The sequence below is a fragment of the Bufo bufo genome, chromosome 5 (assembly GCF_905171765.1).
Source record: "Bufo bufo chromosome 5, aBufBuf1.1, whole genome shotgun sequence".
Taxonomy (NCBI): domain Eukaryota; kingdom Metazoa; phylum Chordata; class Amphibia; order Anura; family Bufonidae; genus Bufo; species Bufo bufo.
The window spans coordinates 258,674,900-258,702,080 of NC_053393.1; the positions used below are offsets into that span (position 1 = coordinate 258,674,900).

Consider the following 27,181-nt stretch of genomic DNA (forward strand, 5'->3'; position numbering starts at 1 on the left):
GGCTTTTTCGGTTTATTTTTTTTCGCGTGTTATCGAATGGTATCGAGTATCACAATACTTTTTATGGTATCAAAATCTAATAAAAAATTTGATATCGCAACAACTCTAGTGCCACTATTGACGTGAAACTGCACACGCTGTTGCAGATCATCACCCATTGAAAGTGAATCAGCCTAAGGAGACATGCAGTAGGCAAGCACGGTGCTCTTTCTGGAATAAATAGATAATTGCTTTCTTATCTAGAACAGCCCTTTTAATATCCTTATCCAAAATAGACTCTATCCGTTCTAATGTTTTCTCACATCAGCAATTAATGCATGTACATCAGAAATGTATTGTTTGTTTTTTTTCTTCAGACAATGTTGACTGCCATATCTATGAGTGCAATTGCAACAAATGGAGTTGTTCCAGGTAAACAGATGTTTGTTTCTTTAAAATCCCATACAAATAATAGTGCTTTTTTATTTATTTTTACTTCCATCAAAAAAAAAAATAGCTGAGCTAAAAAACTACAAAAAATGTGCTGGTCTGTTGTGAAAGCCACCTGTTGCTAAAAAAAAAACTTTTAAAGGCCTGCTATGGCAGCCAAAAAATGTTGAAATGTAACTAAAATATAGGGGGGGAAAAGCACCTCCCTACAAAATTACATTTTATTTTTTTTATTTTTTACACCAACTCTCCCATACTGTTCCTGACACCTGCTCACAGACTGCTCTTCTTGCCAACAGCATTTTGGACCAGAGCAGTCTGTTAAATAGATGTTTGGCAGCTCTCCTCCTTGCCCCATATCATCAACCTTTTATTTACACGTATTGTGGACAATCAGTGTCTCGCTCTGTTCAGTTTAGTAGATTCAAAGGAAACAAGTGACATGCGCTAATGCTAGAGTAGTATTCCCAAATCCTGTGGCTCTCCAGCAGCTAAAATACCCATCATGCCCTGATAGCCACAGGATGGAGATGACTGTGCTAGAGCATGAGAACCTGAACCCTTCCCAAATGACTTTACAGTAGCTTTAGTACGTCAAAGCTATGTGCATAGGACCTAGCACTGTACTAACCAGTGAAAAACCTTTATTCTGCAGTAGTGATTGAACTAGTCAAGGCCCTTCAGCAGTTGACAGGTTGCCAACCTCTGCTCTAGAATAGTTTACAGTTGGTGAATAATGAAAATGACTAATAAACATGAAAAGTTTCCTTTTTATATCTGTTTATTGCTTAAATTTAACAGCTGGTGGATCATATTACATGATATCGAGATCTTTAGGTCCAGAATTTGGCGGTGCTGTAGGTCTTTGCTTCTACCTGGGTACAACATTTGCTGGAGCAATGTACATTCTTGGTACAATAGAAATTCTTTTGGTGAGTTTTTATTATAATGTATTACGTTTGCTACAGTAAGTTAAGTATTTTTCATTAAAGTACATCAATGTACAGTATAATATTATAGTATATAATTCACATACTGTAGATGTCACCAATAAAATATTTAGTTACAAAAGTGTACACAGCTTTTAATAATAAAATGTTTGCAGTCAGCTAAAGTCTTATAATATATAATATACTGGCAGAATTACCTGGCTTCACAGGTGTCTATTTTGTTTGTGTGTGTGGTTAAAAGATATCCACAGTGCCCCCCTCATAACAGTAAATGGAAGACTAGTTGGCATTCCAGGTAAGAAAGGTGGTGCTCAGTAGCCTCAGTGGTACCTAAGTGGACCAATTGAACTTGCACTAGGACGCCACAGCCGTGAACAAGGTCCAGGTCGGACCGAAACGTTGGCTAAAGTCCGTTTATTTACTTGGATGGATAAAATTAATTTCTAATTGCAATATATTTTCTGGAGTGCCGTGGTATTTATACAATTTTTTTCCCCCATAACAGTGACATCCACAGTGTCATTATAACAGTAAAGGAAAATGGCTGGGTTTTTATGGAAGCCTGGTGTAAACATATATATGTGTGAGGAATATGGATTAATATTTACTGTCAGCCATGTCCTCACCCCCCCCATTCGCTGACCGATAGCGGACGTAGTGAACTCCACAGGAGGGCCCTGCTTCAAAGCCCCAGCCCTGATTGTCATTTGATGCACCTCTTGGCAGGTTCATCAGTATATATGCAAAATAAGTTTACCCCCCCCCCCCAGCCATCTGAGTGTCAGCTGGCAAGGAAGAAAGCCCCAGGGGTCCAGGCTTCAAGGAGGCCCCAGGTGGAGAAGGTCACACCTCAGTCAACCAGTTTGGAGCCAAGCTAAATCCTGCAGGAAAACCCCCAGCAGGAGGTATCAGCCCTTGCCCAGGATCAAAGATACCTCCCAGACATGTTGGCACCTACCTTTCATAAGGAATTATGACTCACCTGGCCATCGCAGGCGCAAACCGGATACATATTTGTGTCCCGGTGGCCAGGATGTACATGCCCATGGTCTTTGTTTAATGGGGCGAGGTCAGGGGAGGGAGATATCCATATCTCCCCATAGAAACCACATAACGGTACCAGGTTTGGACTCTACTTGAAGCCGGAACCCAGGCAGGTCCGTTGGTCCCAGAACCATCTCCCTGTGACCCTCTGGTCTGGAGCTATGAACCCTAAAGGGTTTTGTGGGTCATTTGCTGCCAGCCCAGAAGAGGGGGAGTGGACCCCTCACTGAGGCGGGGAGGGGCTGGCTACAGGTTAAAAGGCTTGTGGCAGCACGCGGGGGGGTCTTTCTCTGAAGAAGGGTCACATCGTGTAATGTGTTTAGAGGGACCCAGGAACTAGCTGAGATCACGGCCCTTCATGTGGACTGCAGCAAAGAACACCTCACCACCAAAAGGAACTTTCATCTACCCGATAACTGACTTTTACACTGCTTAACCCTGTTGTACCCATATAATCTGTATCTGTAACCTCAGACCACTGTATATATTCTCTTTGTATATTGTGTTAAATCTAGTGTGCCCTTACGGCGATTAAATATATAATTTAATCTTGGGCTATCTTGTATCTCGATCACGAATCCCCACGTCCGTGTTTTTGGCCTAGTTATAAGCTACCGCGGGTTGGTTTCTCACCCTATATAATCCCGTTAGCGGACCGGGCTTATATCAAACGAGAAGCTGGTGGCAGATTTCCCGGGCTGAGTCTGTTTTCCCTGCGGCAGTGAAAAGGCTCTCAGCTTGTTGCCTCTCTGTGCCCGCGTGGACAGGAGGTGTGTGTGTAAACTGTACCAACCTGACCTTACCTGCTCCTCTGGAGGGCATTACGTCACGTTTTTGGTAATCCGTGACTATACCGCATCTCGTGGGCTCGACGTAGGTGTGGTATTCGTCACAATGTGTATGTCCAGTGGCGTAACTAGAGTTTTATGGGCCCCAGTGCAAACTTTGGATTATCTTTACACTAAGGCCTCTTTCACATGGACGTCATGTTTTTGGCATGGATAAGATGCAGGTGCGTTGCGGGAAAATGCGCAATTTTTCAGCGCGAGTGCAAAACATTGTAATACATTTTGAATGCGCGTGAGAAAAATCGGCATGTTTGGTACCCAAACCTGAACCCGGACTTCTTCACAGAAGTTCGGGTTTGGGTTAGGTATAACATGGTTATAGGGGAAAATAATATCATTCTTAATACAGAATGCATAGTACAATCGGGCTGGAGGGGATAAAAATTTTTTTTACTCACCTTAATCCACTTACTTGCGCAGCCCGGTTTCTCTTCTGTCTTCATCTTTGCTGTGCACAGGAAAAGGACCTGTGGTGACGTCACTGCGCTCATCACATGGTCCGTTACATGATCTTTTACCATGGTGATGGATCATGTGACGGACTATGTGATGAGCGCAGTGATGTCATCAAAAGTCCTATTCCTGTGCACAGCAAAGATGAAGACAGAAGAGAAGCCGGGCTGCGTGAGCAAGTGGATTAAGGTGAGTTAAATTTTTTATTTTATTTTTTTAACCCCTCCAGCCCTATGCATTCCGTATTAAGAATGCTATTATTTTCCCTAATAACCATGTTATAAGGGAAAATAATAATGATCGGATCCCCATCCCGATCGTCTCCTAGCAACCGTGCGTGAAAATTGCATCGCATCCGCACTTGCTTGTGGATGCTTGCGATTTTCACGCAGCCCCATTCACTTCTATGGGGCCTGCGTTGCGTGGAAATCGCACAAAGAGGAGCATACTGTGATTTTCACGCAACGCACAAGTGATGCTTGAAAATCACCGCTCATGTGCACAGCCCCATAGAAATGAATGGGTCGGTATTCAGTGCGGGTGCAATGCGTTCACCTCACGCATCGCATCCGCGCGGAAATCTCGCCCGTGTGAAAGGGGCCTAAGGGCTCTTTCACACAAGAGGATGCCGTGCGGGTAATCCGCTGCGTGAAAGAGAGCCAAGCTCCGTTCCGGACGGCAGAGACACGGAGCATTAACATGATTAATAATGCACTGTGCCTCTCTGTGACATTTTTACTACAAAATCACAGTGAGATAAAGTTAGTTATCACTGTGATTTTGTAGTAAAAAGGTTAGAGAGGCACGGAGCAATACAATTTGTGTCGTCTGCGTCGGTGATGTCTACTGGATCCAGAACAAGGTCCCTGTGGTGATAGAGGAAAAAAGAATAATCGCATAAGGAAGGGATGGTGACTGGCCCGGTGAAATCACCAGCAGGGGGCGTTGTGCTGGCCTCTAAGACTGAGCCATGCCAATGTATAGCAGGGTAATCTAGGACAGTGTTTCCCAACCAGTGTGCCTCCAGCTGTTGCAAAACTACAACTCCCAGCATGCCCGCACAGCCAAAGGCTGTCCGGGCATGCTGGGAGTTGTAGTTTTGCAACAGCTGGAGGCACATTGGTTGGGAAATACTGATCTAGGACATTTCCCCTAAATGCTACTACACAGTACTAATGCCCATATTGTGGCCCCTCACAGTACTAATGCCCACCTTGTGGCCCCTCACAGTACTAATACCCACCTTGTGGCCCTTCACAGTAATTAAGCCCACCTTGTGGTCCCTTCAAAATAGTTATGTTCTCCTTGTGGCCCCTTACAGCCGTTATGCCCACCTTTGTTCCTGTCATAGTAGTTATGCCTACTTTTGTGTCCCCTCACAGTCGTTTTGCCCAGATATGTGCCCCCCTCAGTCATTATGCCCAGATATGTGCCTCCCTCACAGTAGTTATACCCAGATATGTGCCCCCTCACAGTAGTTATGCCAGATATGTTTCCCCTCACAGTAATTATGCCTAGATATGTGCCTCTTTCACAGTAGTTATAGCCAGATTATGTGCCCCTCACAGTAGTTATGCCAGATATGTGCCCCCTCACAGTGGTTATGCCAGATTATGTGCCCCCTCACAGTGGTTATGCCAGATTATGTGCCCCCTCACAGTGGTTATGCCAGATTATGTGCCCCCTCACAGTAGTTATGCCAGATATGTGTCCCCTCACATTAGTTATACCCAGATATGTGCCCCTCACAGTGGTTATGCCCTTTTGTGCCCCCTTACTCTAGTTGTTGCCCCCTTTTTGCAGCTTTATGGGGAAAAAACAACAACACATACTTACCCTCTTCCCTGATGACGCGCTCCCACACTCACATCGCGCTACTGGCGAGGCCGATTCCCGGGCCTCCAGCGCTCCTCCCACAGCCAGCAGCGAGATGTGTGGCCTGCAGGGGGAGCGCCTGAGCTCTGAAGAACAGTGAAACAGGGAGCGGAGAGGTCTCCCTGCTTCACTCTGAAAACAAACAGCCCGGCAGTGACCAGAACTGCCGGGCTGGGTGAGTGCGCCCCTCCTTGCCTCTGCGCCCCCTCATGTTTGAAGAGCGCTCTGACTGGGCCCAGCATTCTCACTGTACTTCATGCCGGGCCCCGTCAGAGCGCTCCCATTACACGTGAGTGCAGCGGGCCCCTCCCCCCCACCCGCCTGGCCCGGTCGCGTTCACATCCTCTGCGACCGCGATCGTTACGCCCCTGTGTATGTCTGTGAGGCTAAGAATGAAGGGCCTGTGAACTTGTATTGGCCAATAGGGGTCATGTGACTGTGTGTGTGTGTCAGTAAGGCTAAGAATGAAGGACCTGCTAGCTTCTATTGGCTAACACAGGTCATGTGATGGTGCCATATTTGCTATATTGACCTGCAGTCACACATATCTTTGTGTATTTTCTTTTTGCAGACCTATATATCACCGAATGCTGCTATATTTCCAATAGAACAAGATGATCCTCAAGCTATGTTAAACAACATGAGAATTTATGGGACCTGCATCATAGCTATGATGGCTATAGTAGTTTTTGTTGGCGTTAAATATGTCAACAAACTTGCACTTGTTTTTCTTGCCTGTGTAATACTGTCCATTATGGCAATATATGCGGGTGTAATCAAATCAGCATTTGATCCACCAGATTTTCCGTAAGTTTTAACCTTTTTACTGTTTTCACAATGTTTGTAACATATCGTTCTATCTTTTTATAAACAAGTATTTGGGCAATTATACGTTAAGGATACATCACAATCTATAGAATTTATTAGAAAGTTGCTTAAAGTTTCAATTTACTTTAAATGAGGGATATTTACGTATTACGTAACCTGTTCACCTTGAGAGAATTCCATTTTGTAAACTAACTGTAAACTGTATTACTGGGCTTTTTTTCCTCACAATAATTTCTTGATAATATTGTTCAAAGATTTTTACTAGTTGCCCCTTGTTGTTGTCTTTGACAGGTTATGCCTTCTTGGAAATCGTTTGTTAGCCAAAAGAAACCTTGATATTTGTGCCAAATATATTTATAATGATACAATTAATGAAGCCCTTTGGAGTAAATTCTGTACAACTACAAATGACAGCACTACATGTGATCCATACTTCATCGCAAATAACATCACTGAAATACAGGGAATTCCTGGAGTTGCAAGTGGCGTGTTCCTTGGTGAGTTCCAGTTATTTATGTACCTGTATATTGGATATTAAATATAATTCACAGATCAATGATGTGATAATATATTTAGCTGTGCACATTAAAAGTTTTTCTATCCTTTCATATCACAGTTAATGCCAGAGTAGGGAATGCTAAAAAAAAAATATATATATATATATATAGCATATGTACCATATACCTCTTTATTTTTGAAGGATCATCCAAATTTTGCCTGAAATTACCTTTTACATTTCTCATGAGTCATGTTGCATTCTTATGCTAGGGTGTTTTTTCTTCTGCTGTCTCAGTCAAGTTTCCCACTTGTTTCTGGAAGTGGTTTCTTTCAGAGTCATCATATAGGCTGTATAGGAACTCTACATGTTATAAACAATACAGCATCCGGAAGCACAGTGGGAGTTCTCAAGAAAGGACATGTAATGTGTGGTTTGTGGAAACATCTGAAATCAGGCAAAATTCTTGGAATGAAAATGGGTGAAATGAAACTCTTTGAATGAAAATCTGCTGCTCCATTTGGCAGTGCACGGACCCCCCCCCCACCCTCCCTTAACACACAATCCTACACCATAAAGGGGGTGGAAGATTTAAAACATAACTTCTAATGATGGTAGTTCAATTAATGATGGAAAACAATTAGTAAATATCAAGAACACTGCAGGCATACGGCTATACGATTATGATATCATAAAATCATATTCAGGCCTGTTTCACACTTGCATTGTGACATGGTTTTGAAAAAGCAGAGGATCTCAAAACCGGAATCAAACGGATTTGTGCCATTTAATACATCTGGATGCATCAGTTTTGACCGGATCCAGTTGTATTAAATCAAAACTGAGCAAACTGGATGCGATATGAAAATCATTGTAAGTCAATAGGCGCCAGATCCGTTGTTTTCACTAACAAAAAAAAACCCTGATCCAGCACCATTGACTTGCATTGATGTTTATGCCCGGATCTGGTTTGTTCTGTTTTGCAGACCGGACCCAAAACTTTAGTGTGCAGCGGTTTTGTGTCCACTCAAAAAAACGCAACAAAACGGTAAAGGTTGCATCCTGAGTTACAACACATAGGGACAAAACTGATCTGTTTTGGTCCCAGTTTTGAGAACCTCTGCCGGATCTCAAAACTGGAATGCCACAATGCAAGTGTGAAACAGGCCTCAGGCAAAATCCAGCCAAGGATGGTTTTACCAGTACAGCTTAACAAGCAGACCACCAACCTTAGGACATCCGTTTCCTCAGATGGCACTTAATGCTGATATGGTTTGTAAGGTGTCACATGTACAGTAGTTCACATTACTTTTTCCCTTCACCCATGAAAGCACCATAGAGAGATGGATCTGCCCCCACAACTGGACAGGAAGCCCCAGAGCAATCAAAAAGGGAACACCCACTTCCCCCCTCAGTCTGGTTTCCTGTCCTCCGGCCAGAGGAGCCTGGAGCATGCAGCCTCCAGGGCTGTGAAACAAGAAACACCTTATGGATTGAACTTAGGTTATACAGCAAATGTTTGTGTTGTGTGGTCTGTATGAATCTGTTTGGTGCCTTTAGCATGATTGAAAGGTTTGACTGCCTCATGGCTTCAGGGCCTGGTCATCTGCCTCTTGGTATCAGGGCCTGGTCATATGCCTCTTGGTATCAGGGCCTGGTCGTCTGCCTCTTGGTATCAGGGCCTGGTCGTCTGCCTCTTGGTATCAGGGCCTGGTCGTCTGCCTCTTGGTATCAGGGCCTGGTCGTCTGCCTCTTGGTATCAGGGCCTGGTCGTCTGCCTCTTGGTATCAGGGCCTGGTCGTCTGCCTCTTGGTATCAGGGCCTGGTCGTCTGCCTCTTGGTATCAGGGCCTGGTCGTCTGCCTCTTGGTATCAGGGCCTGGTCGTCTGCCTCTTGGTATCAGGGCCTGGTCGTCTGCCTCTTGGTATCAGGGCCTGGTCGTCTGCCTCTTGGTATCAGGGCCTGGTCGTCTGCCTCTTGGTTTGGTATCAGGGCCTGGTCGTCTGCCTCTTGGTTTGGTATCAGGGCCTGGTCGTCTGCCTCTTGGTATCAGGGCCTGGTCGTCTGCCTCTTGGCTTTGGGGGTCTGCTCGTCTGCCTCTTGGCTTTGGGGGCCTGCTCGTCTGCCTCTTGGCTTTGGGGGCCTGCTCGTCTGCTTCTTGGCTTTGGGGGCCTGCTCGTCTGCCTCTGGGCTTTGGGGGCCTGCTCGTCTGCCTCTGGGCTTTGGGGGCCTGCTCGTCTGCCTCTTGGCTTTGGGGGCCTGCTCGTCTGCCTCTTGGCTTTGGGGGCCTGCTCGTCTGCCTCTTGGCTTTGGGGGCCTGCTCGTCTGCCTCTTGGCTTTGGGGGCCTGCTCGTCTGCCTCTTGGCTTTGGGGCCTGGGCCTGCTCGTCTGCCTCTTGGCTTTGGGGCCTGGGCCTGCTCGTCTGCCTCTTGGCTTTGGGGGCCTGCTCGTCTGCCTCTTGGCTTTAGGGGGGCCTGATAGCTTTGGGGCCTGGTTGTTGCCTATTGGCTTAAGGCTGAATGCCTTTGATCTTATGTTGGTTTCATTGAATTCCGATGCCTGTCTGGCTGAACTCCTGTGCGCCTGTGCATGCTTGGCTGTATGCCTGTGTGGCTATGCCTGTCTGGCTGAACATTTTTGCATCTGTCGGCTTGGTTGAACGCCTGGTGGCGGTCCACCTGTGCATCTATGCTTGCTTAGCTAAATGTCCTGCGTCTATACTAGGGATCGACCGATATAGATTTTTTAGGGCCGATGCCGATAGTTTATACCAATATTCTGTGAATTTTCATTTTTGAAAAAAATAAATAAAAAATTCCTACTCAAATCTGCTGAAAATGAATGTTTATTGTTAACGTGTAGTTATTTTTTTATAAATCTTTCTTTTTCATTTATAATTAATATTTTGGTGTGTGTTATTATTTTTTTTTAACATATATTATTTTTTTATTTTTTTTACTATTAGCCCCCTTAAGGACAAGTACCCTTCTCCGATTCACCCTGATCGATCTCTATCAGGGTGAATAGGACCTCACACTGTCCCTGCTCCTCTGTGCTTTGTGCACACAGCAGCATGGAGCTGACTATGGCAGCCAGGGCTTCAGTAGCGTCCTGGCTGCCATGGTAACCGATCGGGGCTCCGATCGGAACTGCCACTGCCACCAATGCAATGAGAAGGAGCAGAGGGGACGACTGCCACCAATGATAATAATTGGGGGGGGGCGCACTGCGCCACCAATGTCTAATACTAGGGTTGGGGGGGCGCACTGCGCCACCAATGTCTAATACTGGGGGGATGGGACACACTGCACCACCAATGAAGATAAGTCTCTCATTAATTCATATACAGGAGGCGGGAGCTGGCTGCAGAATCACATAGCTGGCTTCCGACCTCTATGATCGATAGTTGTGATCCGCGGCACCTGAGGGGTTACCTACCGCGGATTGCAGCTACCGCTCATAGAGGTCGGGAGCCGGCTATGTGATTCTGCAGCCAGCTCCCGCCTCCTGTATATGAATTAATGAGAGACTTATCTTCATTGGTGGCGCAGTGTGTCCCAGCCCCTCCCCTCCTCTTGTCCTCCCTCCTCTCATTGGCAGCAGCGGCACAGGGGGGAGGGAGACACTGCTTCCTTCTCCCCTGTGCTGATGAGGGAACACGGAGAGCGCTGACAGCAGCGCGATCCTTGTTCCCAATATGTTATCGGAAAAACTGAAAAATAGATACCGATACTGATAACGTTCAAAATCCTTAATATCGGCCGATTAATATTGGTAAAACCAATAATCGGTCGATCCCTAATCTATACCTGCTTCGTCAAAAGCCTGGTCTGCTGAGCTCCTGTGCATCTATGACTGGTTGGTTGAACACTTGTGCGTCCATGCCTGTTCGGCTGGCTGCCTTTTGGGTCCGCTCCTGTTCGGCTGGCTGCCTTTTGGGTCCGCGCCTGTTCGGCTGGCTGCCTTTTGGGTCCGCGCCTGTTCGGCTGGCTGCCTTTTGGGTCTGCTCCTGTTCGGCTGGCTGCCTTTGGGTCCGCGCCTGTTCGGCTGGCTGCCTTTGGGTCCGCGCCTGTTCGGCTGGCTGCCTTTGGGTCCGCGCCTGTTCGGCTGGCTGCCTTTGGGTCCGCGCCTGTTCGGCTGGCTGGCTTTGGGTCCGCGCCTGTCTGGCTGCCATTAATTATATATCCTTGCTGGCTGGTTACCCCTTTGGGTCCAGACCTAAAAAATTATGGGAGCCTGGGCCTTTCTGGCTCACTGCCTTGAGCATGTGCTTTAAAAACTCAGTCTTTGTGGCAGGCTATTTTCATGGCCTCATGTACCTATGGAGCTGATTGCTTCTATGTTATGCTTGCCTGGGATGACTGCTCTTCCAGCTTTGCATTGTAGCTGTCTGCTTCTGCTGCTGGGATTATCTAGTTCAGATGTGTTTGATCAGCTGCTTACTTTGCATGGGCTGTTTCTGCATGGTTGTCACTTGGCAGCTTTTGCAGCCCTGTCTGCATGGTTGGCGGCTTCGGTCACCATGTCTGTGTAGCTGGCGGCTCGTGCCGCTGTGTCTTGTTGACTGGCGGTTCTTGCAATAGTATCTGGATGGCGGTACCTGGCTCTGAGCGGGTGTCTATGTGACTGAGATGCCACCATGTCTTGGTGGCGCTTTTCCTTGATGGCTATGCCTGCATGGTGAACTGGTTCTGTGGCTATTCCTGATTCACAGTAGTTTAATGATCTAAAATAAGCATAGCACACCAACAAAGCCCTATAATGCTCCCTAGTGGAGAATGAGACCAGATGGTTTGGAGCCCTATAAGTCTCCTAGTTGGGAGTGAAGATGGGCTGGACCATGTTGTTTGGACGGCCTACAGGACATACGGCTTACCAATAAGGCCATATATGGCTCCTGGTTGGGACTAAGAAGATGGGTGGTCCATTTAGTCTGAATGGCCTACAGGAGGTATGGCGCACCAGCAAAAACCTATAAATACTCGCCTTCGTAGGGACCCTAGGAAGTTTGAAGGGTCCAGGGGGCTCTTTGGACCTCTTGCAGCAGATCCGTAAGCTCCTCTAGAAAAGGGATTGATGCCACGGTAGGGTTCCATCATGGATGCCAGAGAAAATTTAGAGATTTTGACATCTGAAGTTCTTCTGGTCCTCCAGTGGATCTTGGATCACTGGGTGGGGAGCGTGCCGGGTGAGTTCCCCACTACGCGCTCCCTGAAGATTCAACAGTGTAGGTGGCGTACCTTGGAAGTGCCTCTTCTGGGCAACTTTTGGTGAGGCAGGAAGAAGCATCCTCTTCGATTTCATCATTCTGCATTAAGATAAATACTTCTCGCTGAACCGGAAAGCTGTAGATGTAGGGACCCGAGTCCGTGTTTTGGCCCCTGATGATACCTTAGACTACTTGGGGGTTAAGATCGGGATTCCAATAAGTAGGTTTTATGAGCTCAATCTGGCCCCAGTTCTGGATAAAGTTAGGACCAAAGTTGGTACTTGCCGCAAATTGATTCTGGCACAGACAGATCAAATCGCACTGATCAGGATGATTATTTTGCCTAAGGTTCTGTTCCCAATGTGTGCTTCTCCTATTTGGATTGATGATATCTTTTTTCATAGATTGGAGACCTTGATTAATGACCTAATTTGGGGCAGGAAGAGGGTGCGTATAAAGCAGAGATATCTATGGCTGTCGGAGGAAGATGGTGGGCTGTCATTACCTTTTTTTCAGGGTTATTATTTTTGTGCACAGAATTACCGGTGTTGTAATTGGAAAGAGAGTCTACTCACACGTTATTTGAATAAAGTTATTAATAAGCCAATAGATAATATTTTTGCATGCTTGGAAACAGGGATTATGGGAATGAGGAAGTCGTTGTTGATTCCTTTCTCAATACAGAGGGTGTGGAATAGGCTGAAGGAGATCCTTAAAGTCCCCGGCCCGTTTGTTTTCACCCCGCTGTGGGGGAACGGGGGGCTAGAGGAATTTTGCAAAATTACAGATTTTGGTTATTGGTCACGTAAAGGCATCAATAGGGTGTCTCACCTATTTTGCTTAGGTCGTTTTAAATCACTTTCGGAATTTGGTTTAACGGATATTTCACCGTTAGATTTATTTATGTATGCACGTTTGAAACATATATTTGAAGCCTCTAGGAATAGGGGCCGTATTTTTCCACAAGAGAATATATTTTTTGATTATTGTGATGTCCAGAAGGACGAGAGGGTGAAGTTATCTAGTTTATATGCTAAACTTCGTAGGGCATTGGCAACTGTAACACCTTTTAATTTATTTTTTTTTTTTTTTCAAATTTAAATTTTATTGAGATTTTTCCGGTACAACCAAAATAGAGACAAATGCACATTCAAAAAATGTTATCAATTTAAACATAATGTCCACAGAATTGTGTTGGGTATACACCCGTTATCACATAGCTTAGCTCATGGAAGAATATGAGTGAGACATATCTAAATGGACATGTAAGATTTCAGTAACATATAGACAGACAAGACATTAGACAAGGGATTAGGGGGGAGGAAAGGAGGGGAAAGGGTATAATTTCTGCTAAAGCGGTTAAACTTGCGCATCACGAAATGTGTCTGAGGAACGAAAGACTTCCCAGGGGCCCCAAGTCTGTACATAGCGTGTGGTGTCTGAGGGCGTAATACAAATGAGATCTTCCAACCTCTGATACAAGGCAATTTCGTCAAACCACTCCTCAGGCGAGGGGGGAGAAGAAGATTTCCAATGTCTGGGAATCACTGCCTTTGCTGCCTGAACCATATATTTTAGAAGGGATTTTTTATATGCCGGAACGTTCAGGACACTGTCGAATAACAGAAGGGCTTCTGGAGAGTTTTGGATAGGGACACCCGTGATCTCTTTAATCATTCTATGAACGAAGTTCCAAAAGGGCCTTAAGCCGCTACAGTTCCACCATATATGGATCATCGTGCCTTCCTCATTCAGACATCTCCAACAACGATCCGACACCGTCGGGAACCATTTATGGAGTAGTGCTGGTACTCGGTACCATCTGGATATAATTTTGTAGCTCGTTTCCTGAGCTTTGGCCGAAACCGTTGATTTGTGTGTTAGAAGGAAGCATCTGTTCCACTGGGCTGGAGTATAATGATTCCCCAGTTCTCGCTCCCAGGCTTGACAATATGGGGGAAGGCATGAGGATCGCTGGTGTATCAGAAGTTTGTATACTGAGGATATGGGGTGTGAAGTCACTGAGGAGGAGATACACATCCGCTCAAACTCAGTGAGTTTTCTGTTCAGAGTATGAGTTCTACTTAGAGAGGCGTAGAAGTGTTGAAGCTGCATGTGTTCAAAGGAGTTGCGGGTTAGTGGAGCCTCTAAAATTTGGGATAGGGGTTTTAGTGTGGGGCCAGAGAGAACTTGGCAAAACCTGATCGGTCGGAATCTTGAGCTTTGTAGAAAATGTTTAGAAGAGTGTCCTGGGGGGAATCTAGGATGATCCGTGACTGGCACCAGAGGGCCTTTAGGGTCAATCAGTGAGGATGGGCGACCAATGGATGCTAAAGTTGCAAGGGTATGGTGAGCAGTGAAGGACAAATGTGACAATGTTTGGCGTGGAGAGCCCACTAGCCATGGGAGGGTTGATACCGCACACGTAGAAGTATCTTTTGTAATTTGCACCCACGCCTTGGGGGAATCGGTACATGTCAAGTCCAACAGTCGGGCATATGCTGCAGAGTGATAGTATAGTCTACAATCTGGAAGACCTACTCCTCCCGTTTCCTTGGTGCGGGTCATTATTTCCCATTTTATCCGCGGTCGACCAGGGGCCCATACGAATTGTGTGAAGCACCTACGGAGCTGGGACCAGAAAGTGGACGGTATGTGAAGGGGAATAGTTTGTAAAAGGTACAATAGTTTTGGTAAAAGGGTCATCTTTATAATACTAATCCTTCCAAACCAGGAAAATTCTCGTTTACGCCATCCATCTAAATCTTTTTGAAACTGTACTAGGAGGGGCGCAAAGTTCAATTTATGAAGATGTGAGAGGTCTGCTGTTATTTTAATCCCCAGATACGTTATGCCTTTAGATGGCCAGGCAAAGGGAAAAGAAGCCTTAAGAGCAGGGGTCAGTTCGCTCGGTAAAGTGACGTCTAGGGCCTCTGACTTGGACATATTAATCTTGAAATTGGACCAGGTACCAAATTGAGCTACCTCCCGAAGTAAGGACGGTAAGGAGATACGAGGATTGGTTATGTAGAGCAGGAGATCGTCAGCAAATGCCGCACATTTATATTCTCGTGATCCGATCTTTATTCCTGTTATATCTGGATTGGCACGAATAGAAGCCAGCAGGTGTTCCATAACCAGAACGTATAATAAGGGGGATAATGGGCATCCCTGCCGTGTCCCATTATGAATTGGGAAGGGGGGGGAAAGGGTACCATTTACTTTGACTCTAGCGGTGGGATGTTGGTATAATGTCAGGATTTTTGACAGGAATGTTGGGCCTAGACCTATATGTGAAAGGGTCTCATGGATGGCATTCCAAGATATCCGATCAAAGGCCTTTTCTGCGTCTAGGGAAAGCACCATAAGGGGGGTCTTTTTGGATTTAGCATAATGGATAATGTCTAGGGTTTTGAGAGTGTTGTCCCGGGCCTCCCTCCCCGGCACAAACCCAACCTGATCAGCAGAAACCAGGGAAGGCAAATAAGCATTCAATCTGTTCGCCATTAATTTGGCGAATATCTTGAGATCCACGTTTAAAAGGGAGATAGGACGATAACTGGCACATAGGTGCGGGTCCTTTCCTGGTTTCGGAATGACCGTAATATGCGCCTCCGTGGTCTGCGCCGGGAAGGGGACCCCAGGAGACACTCCATTGAAAACCTGGAGCATAATAGGGGATAGATTAGAGGAAAAGGCCTTGTAAAACCTAGCCGTGAACCCGTCAGGGCCTGGGCTCTTGCCACCCGGGAGTGACTTAAGTACCGTATGGAGTTCGGTGTCTGTGAATGGGGCCTCCATAGTGGCAGAATCAAGCGCAGAAAGTTTGGGGAGCAAGAGAGGTCGGTCGGGGTGTTTGCCCACCATTTGAGGGGAAGGCTGGGGCAGGTTGTAGAGCTTCGAGTAAAAAGAGTGGAAAGTAGTCGCAATATCAGCGGATGTGTGGATCATACGATCTTGGGCATTTTTGATAGCGGGAATATGGGAGGCTGCTAGTCTTCCCTTTAGAGCCCTTGCCAGCATACGACCACTTTTATTCCCGTATTCGTAGAATTTACTCCTGCAAACTTGTACCATACGTTTGTAGGATACATCTAGGAGACGTTTAGCTTCCATACGTGCATTTTGGAGATCATGTAGGGTTTGCAGGGTAAGTGCTCGTTTGTGGGCAAGTTCCAGGGAGGTGACTCTTTGCAGAGCAAGTTTAAGTGAATGAGCTTTCTCCTTCTTGAGACGGGCGCCATGCTTAATGAGTACACCTCGAAGAACACACTTCAAGGCCTCCCATCGGATCGGAATTGAGGTAGAATCTTCCTTATGATCTGATAAGAAATTTGTTATACTGCTAGCAAGGTCAGCAGCGCACCCCGCGTCAAGAAGGAGACTCTCATTTAATCGCCATGTCCATTCCTGCCTAGAGAGAAAGGGCAAATTCAAGGAGCAGTATATGGGAGCGTGGTCCGACCAGAGGATATTTCCTATTTGTGTGGAGTCAAGCCAGGATAGGGCCGACTGCTGGATAAGGATATGATCAATACGACTATATGAGCCATGGGGGGCAGAATAAAAGGTGTAATCCTTGTCAACTGGGTGCTGGATCCTCCAGGCATCTCGCAATTGTAGTTGGAGCAGTGCCCGTTTTACCTTTTTAATGGTGGGATATGTAAGAGAGGCACGTCCAGTCGAATTGTCAAGTGTCGGGTCAAGTGTCAAGTTAAGGTCACCACATAAGATAGTTGTCCCCCTAAGTATCGGTATGACGTTATCAATGAGGTTTACAATGAAGGAGGCTTGATTTTGATTAGGGGCATATACATTAAGGAAGGTTAATTCCTGGCCTCCAATAAGTAATGTGAGGGCCAAATATCTTGCATCTGGGTCGGCAGTACACCCCAGCACTTGGTGGGGTAAAGACTTATGGATCGCTATGGCAACTCCTTTGGTCTTATTCACCGCATTGTTTGCAAAGTGCCAGGTGGTGTAGTGTCGATGTCGTATGTTCGGGGCGCTACCCTCCTTAAAATGCGTTTCTTGGAAACAGACAATATGTACCTTTTGACGATGGAAGTGATGAAGTACCTGGGCCCTTTTTTCGGGAGTGTTGAGGCCTTTCGCGTTGAATGATGCAATCTTCAGAGACCCCATTGCTGTGGGAGGTGGGGGGAAGGAGAAAAACACAAGGGAGGCACGGGGAGACAATCAACAACAAGAAAAAAACAAAAATAGAAGAACAACAGATAGAAGTAGTCAAACAGGTGAGTAACCCTGAGAAAGGGGAGAATAGAGTGGTTTTATGTGACCCGAAGGTCCAAAGAGGCTGTCGCCTGGGGGGGAGGGACCCCAAGGGAAAGACTCTGCTTATTTGGGGGAAAAAGTGTCAGCCGGACAGGAGCTGACCCCCCACAACACCAGTGAATGCAGATGGGAACTTAAAAGCACCAGCAAGTTTAAAGCACAAAAACAGATAAAGAGAATGGGCAAACAGCTAAAAGCCAATAAAAAAAAAACATTCGGCATATTAGAGCTTTAGTAGACCCAGGCAGGTACAACAGGGAGTCCCTCAGGTGGTAAGGCGAGGTGAGGATCTGCGACCAGAGTATTCCGATCCTTTCTGGCGCCGTCCTCTTGAGGCCTGAGCCAAAGAATTGGGAGGTTTTTCAGCATGCAATGGACGTTGTCGCCCTCTCGCCTCAGAGGTAGGCTGGAGGAGGGAAGGCCAGGGTCCCAATTCAACCGGTGGCAAGTCCAGCTGCTGTAGAAAGTGGGGAAGATCTGTAGGGTCCCGCAAAGTGACAACTTGCTCTTTAGGGCCTGCAAGCAGGGCAAAAGGAAAGCCCCAACGGTAGGGGATGCTGCGCTCTTTGAGGAGGTGTAACACTGGGCGTAAGGCAGCACGCTGGGCCAGGGTGTGGCGGGATAAGTCCTGCAGCAAGATGAAGGGGACACCGTCGTAAGACAGAGACGACATCTGTCGGGCCTTGAGTAGGATCTGATCTTTGATGGCGTAAAAGTGGACTCTGCAGATGACGTCCCTTGGTTTTGAGGGGTCAGGATTGGGAGGCCTCAATGCCCTATGAGCTCGGTCAATCTCGATGCTGGAGCTTGGCGGACGTCCCAGAAGATCATTGAAGATTTTTACAATGGTAGATAAAAGAGCCGCCTGCGTTATTGCCTCAGGCAAGCCTCTAATCCGAATATTATTGCGACGGCTCCTGTTTTCGACATCATCCAGATGGTATTGCAAGGCGTGTATCTGTGCATCGTGGGATTGTAGTTTGTCTTTCAATACCTGCACATCTGCAGACAAGGAATCATGTTCCTGCTGAACAGTGTCCACCTTTGTATCAATCAAGGCCATCTCAGAGCGTACTTGTGTGAATTCCTTTTTACATTCTTGTAAAATATTAGCTGCAAAACTAGAAAGATCTGCCTTGGTGGGAAGTGAGCACATCAGATTGCGCAAGTCCGCCATGGTAGGAGGCCGAGAGTCCTCGTCAGGTGGAGGAGCGCGCGACATAGAACCCTGGGGCAAAGGTAAAGAGCCTTCTGAGATTGATGCTGCAGGGTTAGCCAGGGCCTGTGTGCCTGAGGAGGCGCCGCCATCATGGCGTGGGTGGGATCCGTCCCATGATGAGCCCGTGGACCAGTGTGGGGAGTTTGCTGGGGACGGCTCAGGAGAGTGAATAGAAGAAAGCTCCCGCAGCACGTACTGGGAGGAGGCCGCAGCCTGTGGTAAATTTGAGGCCTTCTCATTAACCCCTTCAGGTTGCCCCCGGTGAGAGTTATCCCTCTGTGGCTGGGGGTGCCCCATAAAGCTGGCTGGGGCATCTGACCAGGGGGATCTAGCGGGAGATCCCACCCCTGGGCTCAGTGAAGCTGCGGGCGAGGTGGGGGTTCTAGGGCCCCAGACAACAGGGTGAGGGGTCAGCTGAGGAGTCTTCTGTAGCGGGGGGAACTCCTCCTCACTAACCTGTATCGCCGGGTCGCAGGGAGACATCATGGCAGCTGCCAGGTCTCCCCCCTGGGCTGAGGATGTCGGCTCAGCGTGCGCTCCAGGGTCCTCTCCTTCCTGGGCATGCGGCGTCTGGGCTCGGTCAGGGCTGCTGCTTAGGGTCGGCACCGACGCAGATCGGGCTCTCCGTTGATCCGGTGGGTGCGACCGCTGATTCAGATTTTCAGCTTCCCGCTCGGCTGTCTCTGTGAGCGGAGTTTCCTCAGGGCCGGCGGCGCCATCTTGGAAGCGCTTGGCGCGCTCATTCATACCGGGTCCCGGCGTCGCAGGTTGCCTGGCAAAGAGCCTGGGAATGTCTCCCTGTGAGGATGCCAGAGGGGCTAGAGAGCGGGTCTTGCCTTTCTTAGGGACTTTGCCCATCTTTAAAAGGTTGCTGGCGGTGGATTAACTCCGGTGCTGTGGAGGAGCTCGCAGCACACACGTCCTCACTCCTGCATGGCTGGCCACGCCCCCCGTAACACCTTTTAAAAGCCCAAGTAAATGGGAGCAAGAGTTGAACTGCCCTCCTTTACAGTGGCCCACTATCTATAGGAACGTGAGAAAGGCGACAGTTTCAAGTGCTCATAGATTAATTCAATTTAAGATCCTCCATAGACTGTATTATACGCCCAAAACCCAAGGAAAATTCCCCCAAAATAGGGATCGGGTCTGTTGTTGCCCTAAATGTGGATATGTGAATGTGGATTATGTCCATTTGCTCTGGAGCTGTAGCAAAGTAAGAAAATTTTGGGATGAGGTCTTTTTTGCTTTACAAAAGGAATCCTCAATGAATTATAACCCGGGGATCTTGATAGTGATCTTTGGAGATTATGGTTCAGAAACAGAAGTTCCCCCCCACGTTAGACGGATCTGGATGAGAGGATTGATGGTAGCGAAAGCTATATTGGTCAGGTATTGGGGCTCTGTCTCCCAGCCCTCATCAAGGGAGTGGGCTTTATACTTTCAGCAAATTAAAATATATGAAGAGATTGAAAGGAATCGGAGAGTTGCATGCAGAGCCACGTAGAAATAAGTAATTGTGTTTTATGCTTTTCTTGATTGAATTGAGGGGAACGACAGCCAATGGTGGGGGGGGGGGGAGGGTTATGGGGATGTTTATGATTTCTATATTATATACATGGTCGTGATCGATATCTGATATACTTTTATATATTATATACTAATGTGATTAATATTGGTTATGTATTAATTCTATGTTCTTTTCTAAAATAAAAATAAAGATATAAAAAAATTAAAAAAAAGATAAATACTTCTCTAAGATGTTTTGTTAAATCTGTTATGATTAATGTTAACAATTGATGAGAAACCCATATAAGATTCCTTTTTTTAGATTACCCTGGGTTTAAGGTATAATGTGGAAATTCCTAGGTTAGGATGATTATTGTTTCCACTTTTTTTTTGTTTGGACCTCATGTTAGCCTTTGGGGTCTTCTTAGCTCAAGATTACCTTTCAAGCACGTCCCTCCGGAGGTGTGTTTTTTTTTATCTCTGGTATTCAATCTCTCTATCTGTCATGGGTGAAGGGAAAAATTATAGTTACACTTACCGGTAATTGGTTTTTCCAAAACCCATGACAGCACCCCTCTAATTCCCTCCCTGGCGCTTATGGTTGATGAGAATTGTTTCTGTCATTCAAGTAAAAAGAAAAAGGAAGAATGAGGGAGAAAGTGGGTGTTCTCTTTTTGAATGCCCTGGGCTTCCTGTCCAGTTCTGGGGGCGGATCCATCTCTCTATGGTGCTGTCATGGGTTCTGGAAAATCTAATTACCGGTATGTGTAATTTATAATTTTTATTTATTTTATTTTTTCTGTTTTACTGACGGATGAGAAGAAAAGGAAAAATAACAGAGCTATTGGTAATCTATCTTTAGAATAGTTCATCAGTACTAAGTTGACAGGTCCAACTCTTGAAATCCCCACTGATCAGCTGTCTTTAGTAACTCTGGCACTGGGACAAGGCATCTGAGCTACATAGGTTTGTACACTGTGTAGTGGCAATGCCTGATTACTGGTATTCATTGGAAAACAGCTGATCAGCATGCGTCTGACTGATATAGATGACCTATTTTAGTATCCGTGATCAATAGTTAAAGCCCCTTTTAAAAGTAAAGGAAAAATCCACTCTTGAAAGGCCTTGTGCACAGGACTTTATTATATATATGTATTGGGACGCGGGTCATTCTAAAGAGCTCACTGAATTTAACTGTGATACTGTAATAGGATGTCACGATTGCAACAAGTTAGTTTGTTAAATTTCTTCCCTCCTACATATTCCACAATCGACAATGAGTGGTATTATTGTAAAGTGGAGGCATTTGGAAACCACAGCAACTTGATGTCAGGGTCATATTATTGAGTAATGTAATCAAATAGTCAACACATGGTCCAGTCACTGATCTGATCATGTATCTGCAAGTATGCTGACATAATTCTGCGTTTATTAGGAGGAAGTGACTTTGTAAGATTGAGACACACAATACTGCATCATTGTCACTCTCTAATAATGCACAGTCATCTCATGGTCTGATCACATGACCGCAAGTATGTTCACATGATTTAGGTCTTTGATCTGCATGTATTAGGAGGAAGTGATGCCATAAGGGTCCATTCACACATCCATGTGTTTTGCGGATCCGCAAAACACGGACATTGGCAATGTGCATTCCGCATTTTGCGGACCGCACATCGCCGGCACTTAATAGATGCGGAACACAATTGCGGACGTGTGAATGGAACCTAAGGGGGAGTGACATACCATGTTACATTATTGTCACTCTGTAATGATGCACAGCCTTGGGATTAACTGTACAATTCAAGATCCTGAACAGAGCCTATATATTGTGTGTGTGGCCTGTGTCAGAATAGTGAAAAGAGGGTGAAAGTTAGGGAAACATGGTGCTTTTATGGACGTTCATCTGGATCCTCAATATACTCGCTCACTCGCTGCACCAAGTGTCTGACAGCACTTGGTTGTCTAGGGGTTATATCATAATAGAATAATATTCCGAATGCTGGTTGTTTTATAATATATGAAGTAGATCTTTATTACTGTGCCCAGCACAAGCACGGGTACTGCATGGTGGTTAGTACTATTACAAATTGTATCCCTGCAAGTCACAGTATATATACACAAAGGTGTTACACAACACTTCTGCAACCCCCGCAGTCTGCCTGGACAAAAACTGTGGTTTACGACCCTCTTACACCCATCATTATCATACTGGTCATTCAACAAACAGAAGTCCCTAGAATCTTTCTTTTAGTTTACTGGAATGATTAACTGGAAGATTCTAGACTGGTCAGCCAGAAAAACTCTTGAACTTTCCTTCACTGGCATCTGACTCCATTTTGTCTGCATTAAACCTTACATCTCTTTCTCCTACAGCCTGGAATCCAGTGCTGTGATTTACTGTGTGATATTGATGACGCCACAGTGGTGGTGAAACATGTCAGGAGGACACTAGTTTATGTCTTAGGCCGGGTTCACATCACCGTTCAGCTTTCCGTTCTTCTAATCCATCATAAGAACAGATAAATAAATAAAAAACGTATCTGTTATTTTGATCATCAGTTTACATTACTTTGTGGTACTTCTGTCAAAGATCATGTATTATTGTCGAGAGAAAGTCATTTAAAAAGTAATTTTCTCCCGTCAAAAATAACTGATATCTGACGGAAGTGATGCAAACAGATGCTCAAAATAACGGATGCTTTTTTTTTTAAACATTTCTGTTCTTCCGAAGGATCAGAAGAATGGAAAGCTAAGCAGTCATGTGAACCCGGCCTTTATTAACATTGTTTGTGAAAGCATTTAAAGACTATATGAGGCAGGCTTTCCGGAGGCTTATCCCCACAGCAGTATGAGACTGTTATGATGGAAAACTGCATTTAGTTACATGCCAGCACTACCATGTGTTTCAGATGGCGCCTCTCTCGCACTGTTTTTTTTTTTAGCACAACAATAAAAGTTATGTTTTAATAGGGCTTGCTAGTGGGAGGCTTAATTATAAGGGGACAGTTTAGCTCCTAGTTGTTTTAACCATTCATACATGCATTCCCGATGTTTCTTTTTTTTAACTGAAGTATCTTTGCTGCCCAATAAAAAGTGACAGATGACAGTGGAGAAGATACCTTTTAGGGTAGTTTCAAATACAGTGAGGGACATTTATCAAGACTGGTGTACTCATATGTCAGTGTTGATCACCCTGCAGGTGATAAATCTGGTGCAGGTATAGACACTTTCATCTGATTCTATGACGATTATTGGTTGGCATACTTTAAGACAGATTTTTATGCCAGAATTGTGTCGCAATTTTGGCGCCAAATGGCTCATCCTAGGCCTGCCCCTTTCCTGTGAAGCTCTGCACTAGTGTTGCGCGAACTTATGTTTTCAAGTCAGGCGTACAAGGTTCAGGTTATCTAAGAATTCCGTTATGGATTCCGCTACCACGTGGTAGTAGAATCCATAATGGAATTCTTAGATAACCTGAACCTTGTACGCCGAACTTGAAAAGAAACATTCGCTCGTTCCTACTCTGCACCCTTACTGTCAAGCCCCAACTCTTTGTCAGGAATAAGTGTAGAAACCCAAGATGTGCCAAATTGCGCCACTTTTTAGACAGATTTTTATATGCACACACATTAGTAAATCTGGGCCACTGTTTTGAGCCAAAGTGGATCTAGCTCGAAATAGTAGTAGAAGCCTTACTTTTATTTTTCTCATTTCTCTTGAATTCACTTCTGGATCTGGCTCAAGAACGTGCATAAAAGGCTACCACAGAAAAATGCTGTATGTGAAACCAACCTTACACAGTTTTTTTTTTTTTCCTCTTTCTAGACAATCTTTGGAGTGCTTACAGTCAAAAAGGATCTATAGTTGAGCGGAACCAAACATCATCTGCTGCAGCAGAAGGACATAAAACTTACAATCAAAATACCTATGTCTTAACAGACATAATGACTTATTTCACAATGCTTGTTGGAATTTACTTTCCATCTGTAACAGGTAAATGATATTAGGCTTTATGTCTGATTTACTCTATGTAAATATGTTTTTTAATTATAGAGGACCTGTCACCACTCCTGACATGCCTGTTTTATGCATTCCCCTTGTAATAACAATTCTGGAGAATCTTTTCTTATGACTCTATATGTTGTGTCATTCCTTTATTATTTCTACTAGAAGTTGTAAATGAATTGCTATTAGCGTTCAGAAAGGGTTCAGAGGGGAGGTAACCAGTTGGGGGGTGTACCTGCACAGTCTGAAAATAGTATCACTGATTGGATAGAATGAGTCCGTGCAGGGACACCCCCCTAAACTGGTTACCTCCCCTCTGTACCCTTACTGAAGGCTAATAACAATTCATTCATAACTTCTAGTAGAAATAATAAAGGAATGGCACAACATAGAGCCATAAGAATAGATGCCCCAGAATTGTTATTACATGGGGAATTCATGAAGCTGTTAATCCAGACATGTCAGGAGCGGTGACAGGTCCTCTTTAAAGGAAACTTTACTATACATTGAGTTACTTGTATGCTGGCAATGAAATGACAAAATGCTGCTAAGATTTATGTATTGTTTTAATTTCTCACAAATGTCCAAAATAAATACATTTTAAATCTGCAACTTTGAGAATATCATATCTGACCAGTCATAGGCTAGTGAATGTAGGCACTGAGTTTAGATACTTTTTTTTTTTTTTTTTCGCAAAACAACATATCCCAGGAGTTACTCGATGCACTTGTGTATGATGGGCTGCACCCCTTCTTTACCCTGCTCCCTATGATTGTTGCACTCTGCAGCACACCATTCTCCCTCCCATTCTTTGTACAGATAGGAATAGGAGGAGTAGGAGTTCTGTCATTAGCAAGGAGTGGGAGAGCAGAGTGGACCTATCTACCAGAGCCTGGTGGTTTGCACAGCTTGTGCACCCGAGGTAAACCATCCTTTGCCACAAAATGAATGTATTGGTGCATAAAACTTTCTCCCTGGGTGACATTTTACCCACTAATAAACTTTTATGCATGTTTTATGAAAAATTACTATTATAGTCTACATGTATGATCTAACAATACAGATAGAGTGGTTGCTATTGACAGCAGTATATGAGAGAATAAATCACCAGGATTGGGGTCATCTCCATCCACTGTCACTGCTGGCGGGTGTCACCTGAATTACAAAGCCAGCACCCGCCGTGTTGGAGCGAGCTCAGTGCGTGAGCCTGCTCCATATTTCCCTTTTAACACATATGACGTAGAGTTACGTTATATAGCCTTAAGGGTTTAAAAGAAATACCTAAAATCGTACAGTTTATACACTGGCCACTATGCCATAGGCCTCATGCACACGACCGTTCTTGTGTTCCGTTCCGCAAAATGGGATTCCGTTGTTCCGTGATCCGTTTTTGTTTCCGTGTGTCTTCCTTTATTTTTGGAGGATCACCAGACATGAAGGAAAGTAAAAAAAAATCGAAGACAGGTTTGCCATGCAAATGATAGGAAAAAAACGGACACAGACGCGGATGACAATCTTGTGTGCCTCCGTGTTTTTTTTGCGGTCCCATTGACTTGAATGGGTCCGCGAACCGTTTTCCGCGAAAAAAATAGGACAGGTTATATTTTTTTGATGGACTGGAACCACGGATCATGGACGCGGATGACAAACGGTGCATTAGCCGAGTTTTCAACGGACCCATTGAAAGTCAATGGGTCCGCAGAAAATCACGAACAACGGACACGGAATAAAAAAACGGTCGTGTGCATAAGGCCTAATAATATGTAACATTTCAGTAGCCATCACCACAGGCAGGATTAGAATGACAAATAGCACCTTTGTATATAGATAACACAGAATCCACCGTTTACAATAAGTGATATCACAGCTTATCTACTCCTTTTTTACCTCTGCGCAGTTCATTGAGCACCCCCCCCCCCAGTCTGTTTAAAAAATATATATATATATATGTTTAAAAGAAAACTTGATTTAAACAGTAGGTCATTTTCTGAGGACATGTTCCCTTTTACCATCCTGTGAAATCAAAGTAGCTTGAAACTTTATTTTCTATGGGCAAACCTGTTAAATGTAATTGCAGACCATTGCTTAATGTATTAGTGTGGTTGTCAACAATTTATTTCTAGTGAGAGTAAGAAGTCAAATTGCATTACAGTAAATATAGTGTGAAGACTTGACGCCACCTGGCAGGTCTATAGATATTGACTGCTAAATGGTTATCATAAAAGACTTGGGGGGGGGGATTAGATTATTTTAATGCAAATGGAAAAGTTCAGTTATAATCAGATCTTACAACTGCAGTCTAATTTAATGAGCAGTTGCTGTATATTGCAAAGTCTAAATGTCCATGGTTCTGCCAATCTAAGAAATATTTTAAAGGTTTATTCCAGTTGTGAGCAGTTATCTCAGATAGAGGATAGTGGATATCTATTAGATCGGTAGGAGTCCCACCACTTTAAACCCCACAGATCACGAGAACAGGCACCTCATACACCTCTGGGGCCCCCCAAAATAAACAGCAGGTCAGGCATGCACACTGCTGCCCATTGATCTCTACAGAGATTCCTGAGTACAGTGCTCATCTCTTTCTGTAACTCCCACAGAGATGAATGAAGCAGTAGTGTGCATGCCCGACTTGCTGTTTTGTTCATTTTGGGGAGCCCTGAGGGTATGGCTTCCCCGTTCTTGTAACTAGTCTAAGGCCCCTTTCACACAGGCGAGTTTTCCGCGCGGGTGCAATGCGTGAGGTGAACGCATTGCACCCGCACTGAATCCGAACCTATTCATTTCTATGGGGCTGTGCACATGAGCGGTGATTTTCACGCATCACTTGTGCGTTGCGTGAAAATCGCAGCATGCTCTATATTGTCAGTTTTTCACGCAACGCAGGCCCCAGTGAATGGGGCTGTGTAAAAATCGCAAGCATCCGCAAGCAAGTGCGGATGTGGTGCAATTTTCACACATGGTTTCTAGGTGACGTGATGGGGACCCCATCATTATTATTTTCTCTTATAACATGGTTAG

General features: G+C 45.2%; 1 protein-coding gene across 4 annotated transcripts in view; it reads left to right on the top strand.

The window, feature by feature from the left end:
* SLC12A7 (solute carrier family 12 member 7) overlaps positions 1-27,181 on the top strand; it is a 408,366-nt gene that overhangs the window by 232,349 nt on the left and 148,836 nt on the right. For all 4 annotated transcript variants that reach the window (XM_040432155.1, XM_040432156.1, XM_040432158.1 and 1 more), the window contains 5 exons: positions 357-411; positions 1,231-1,361; positions 6,171-6,406; positions 6,719-6,924; positions 23,981-24,148. In XM_040432155.1, the coding sequence (XP_040288089.1) occupies positions 357-411; positions 1,231-1,361; positions 6,171-6,406; positions 6,719-6,924; positions 23,981-24,148 (796 nt within the window). The remainder of the gene's footprint in view (positions 1-356; positions 412-1,230; positions 1,362-6,170; positions 6,407-6,718; positions 6,925-23,980; positions 24,149-27,181) is intronic.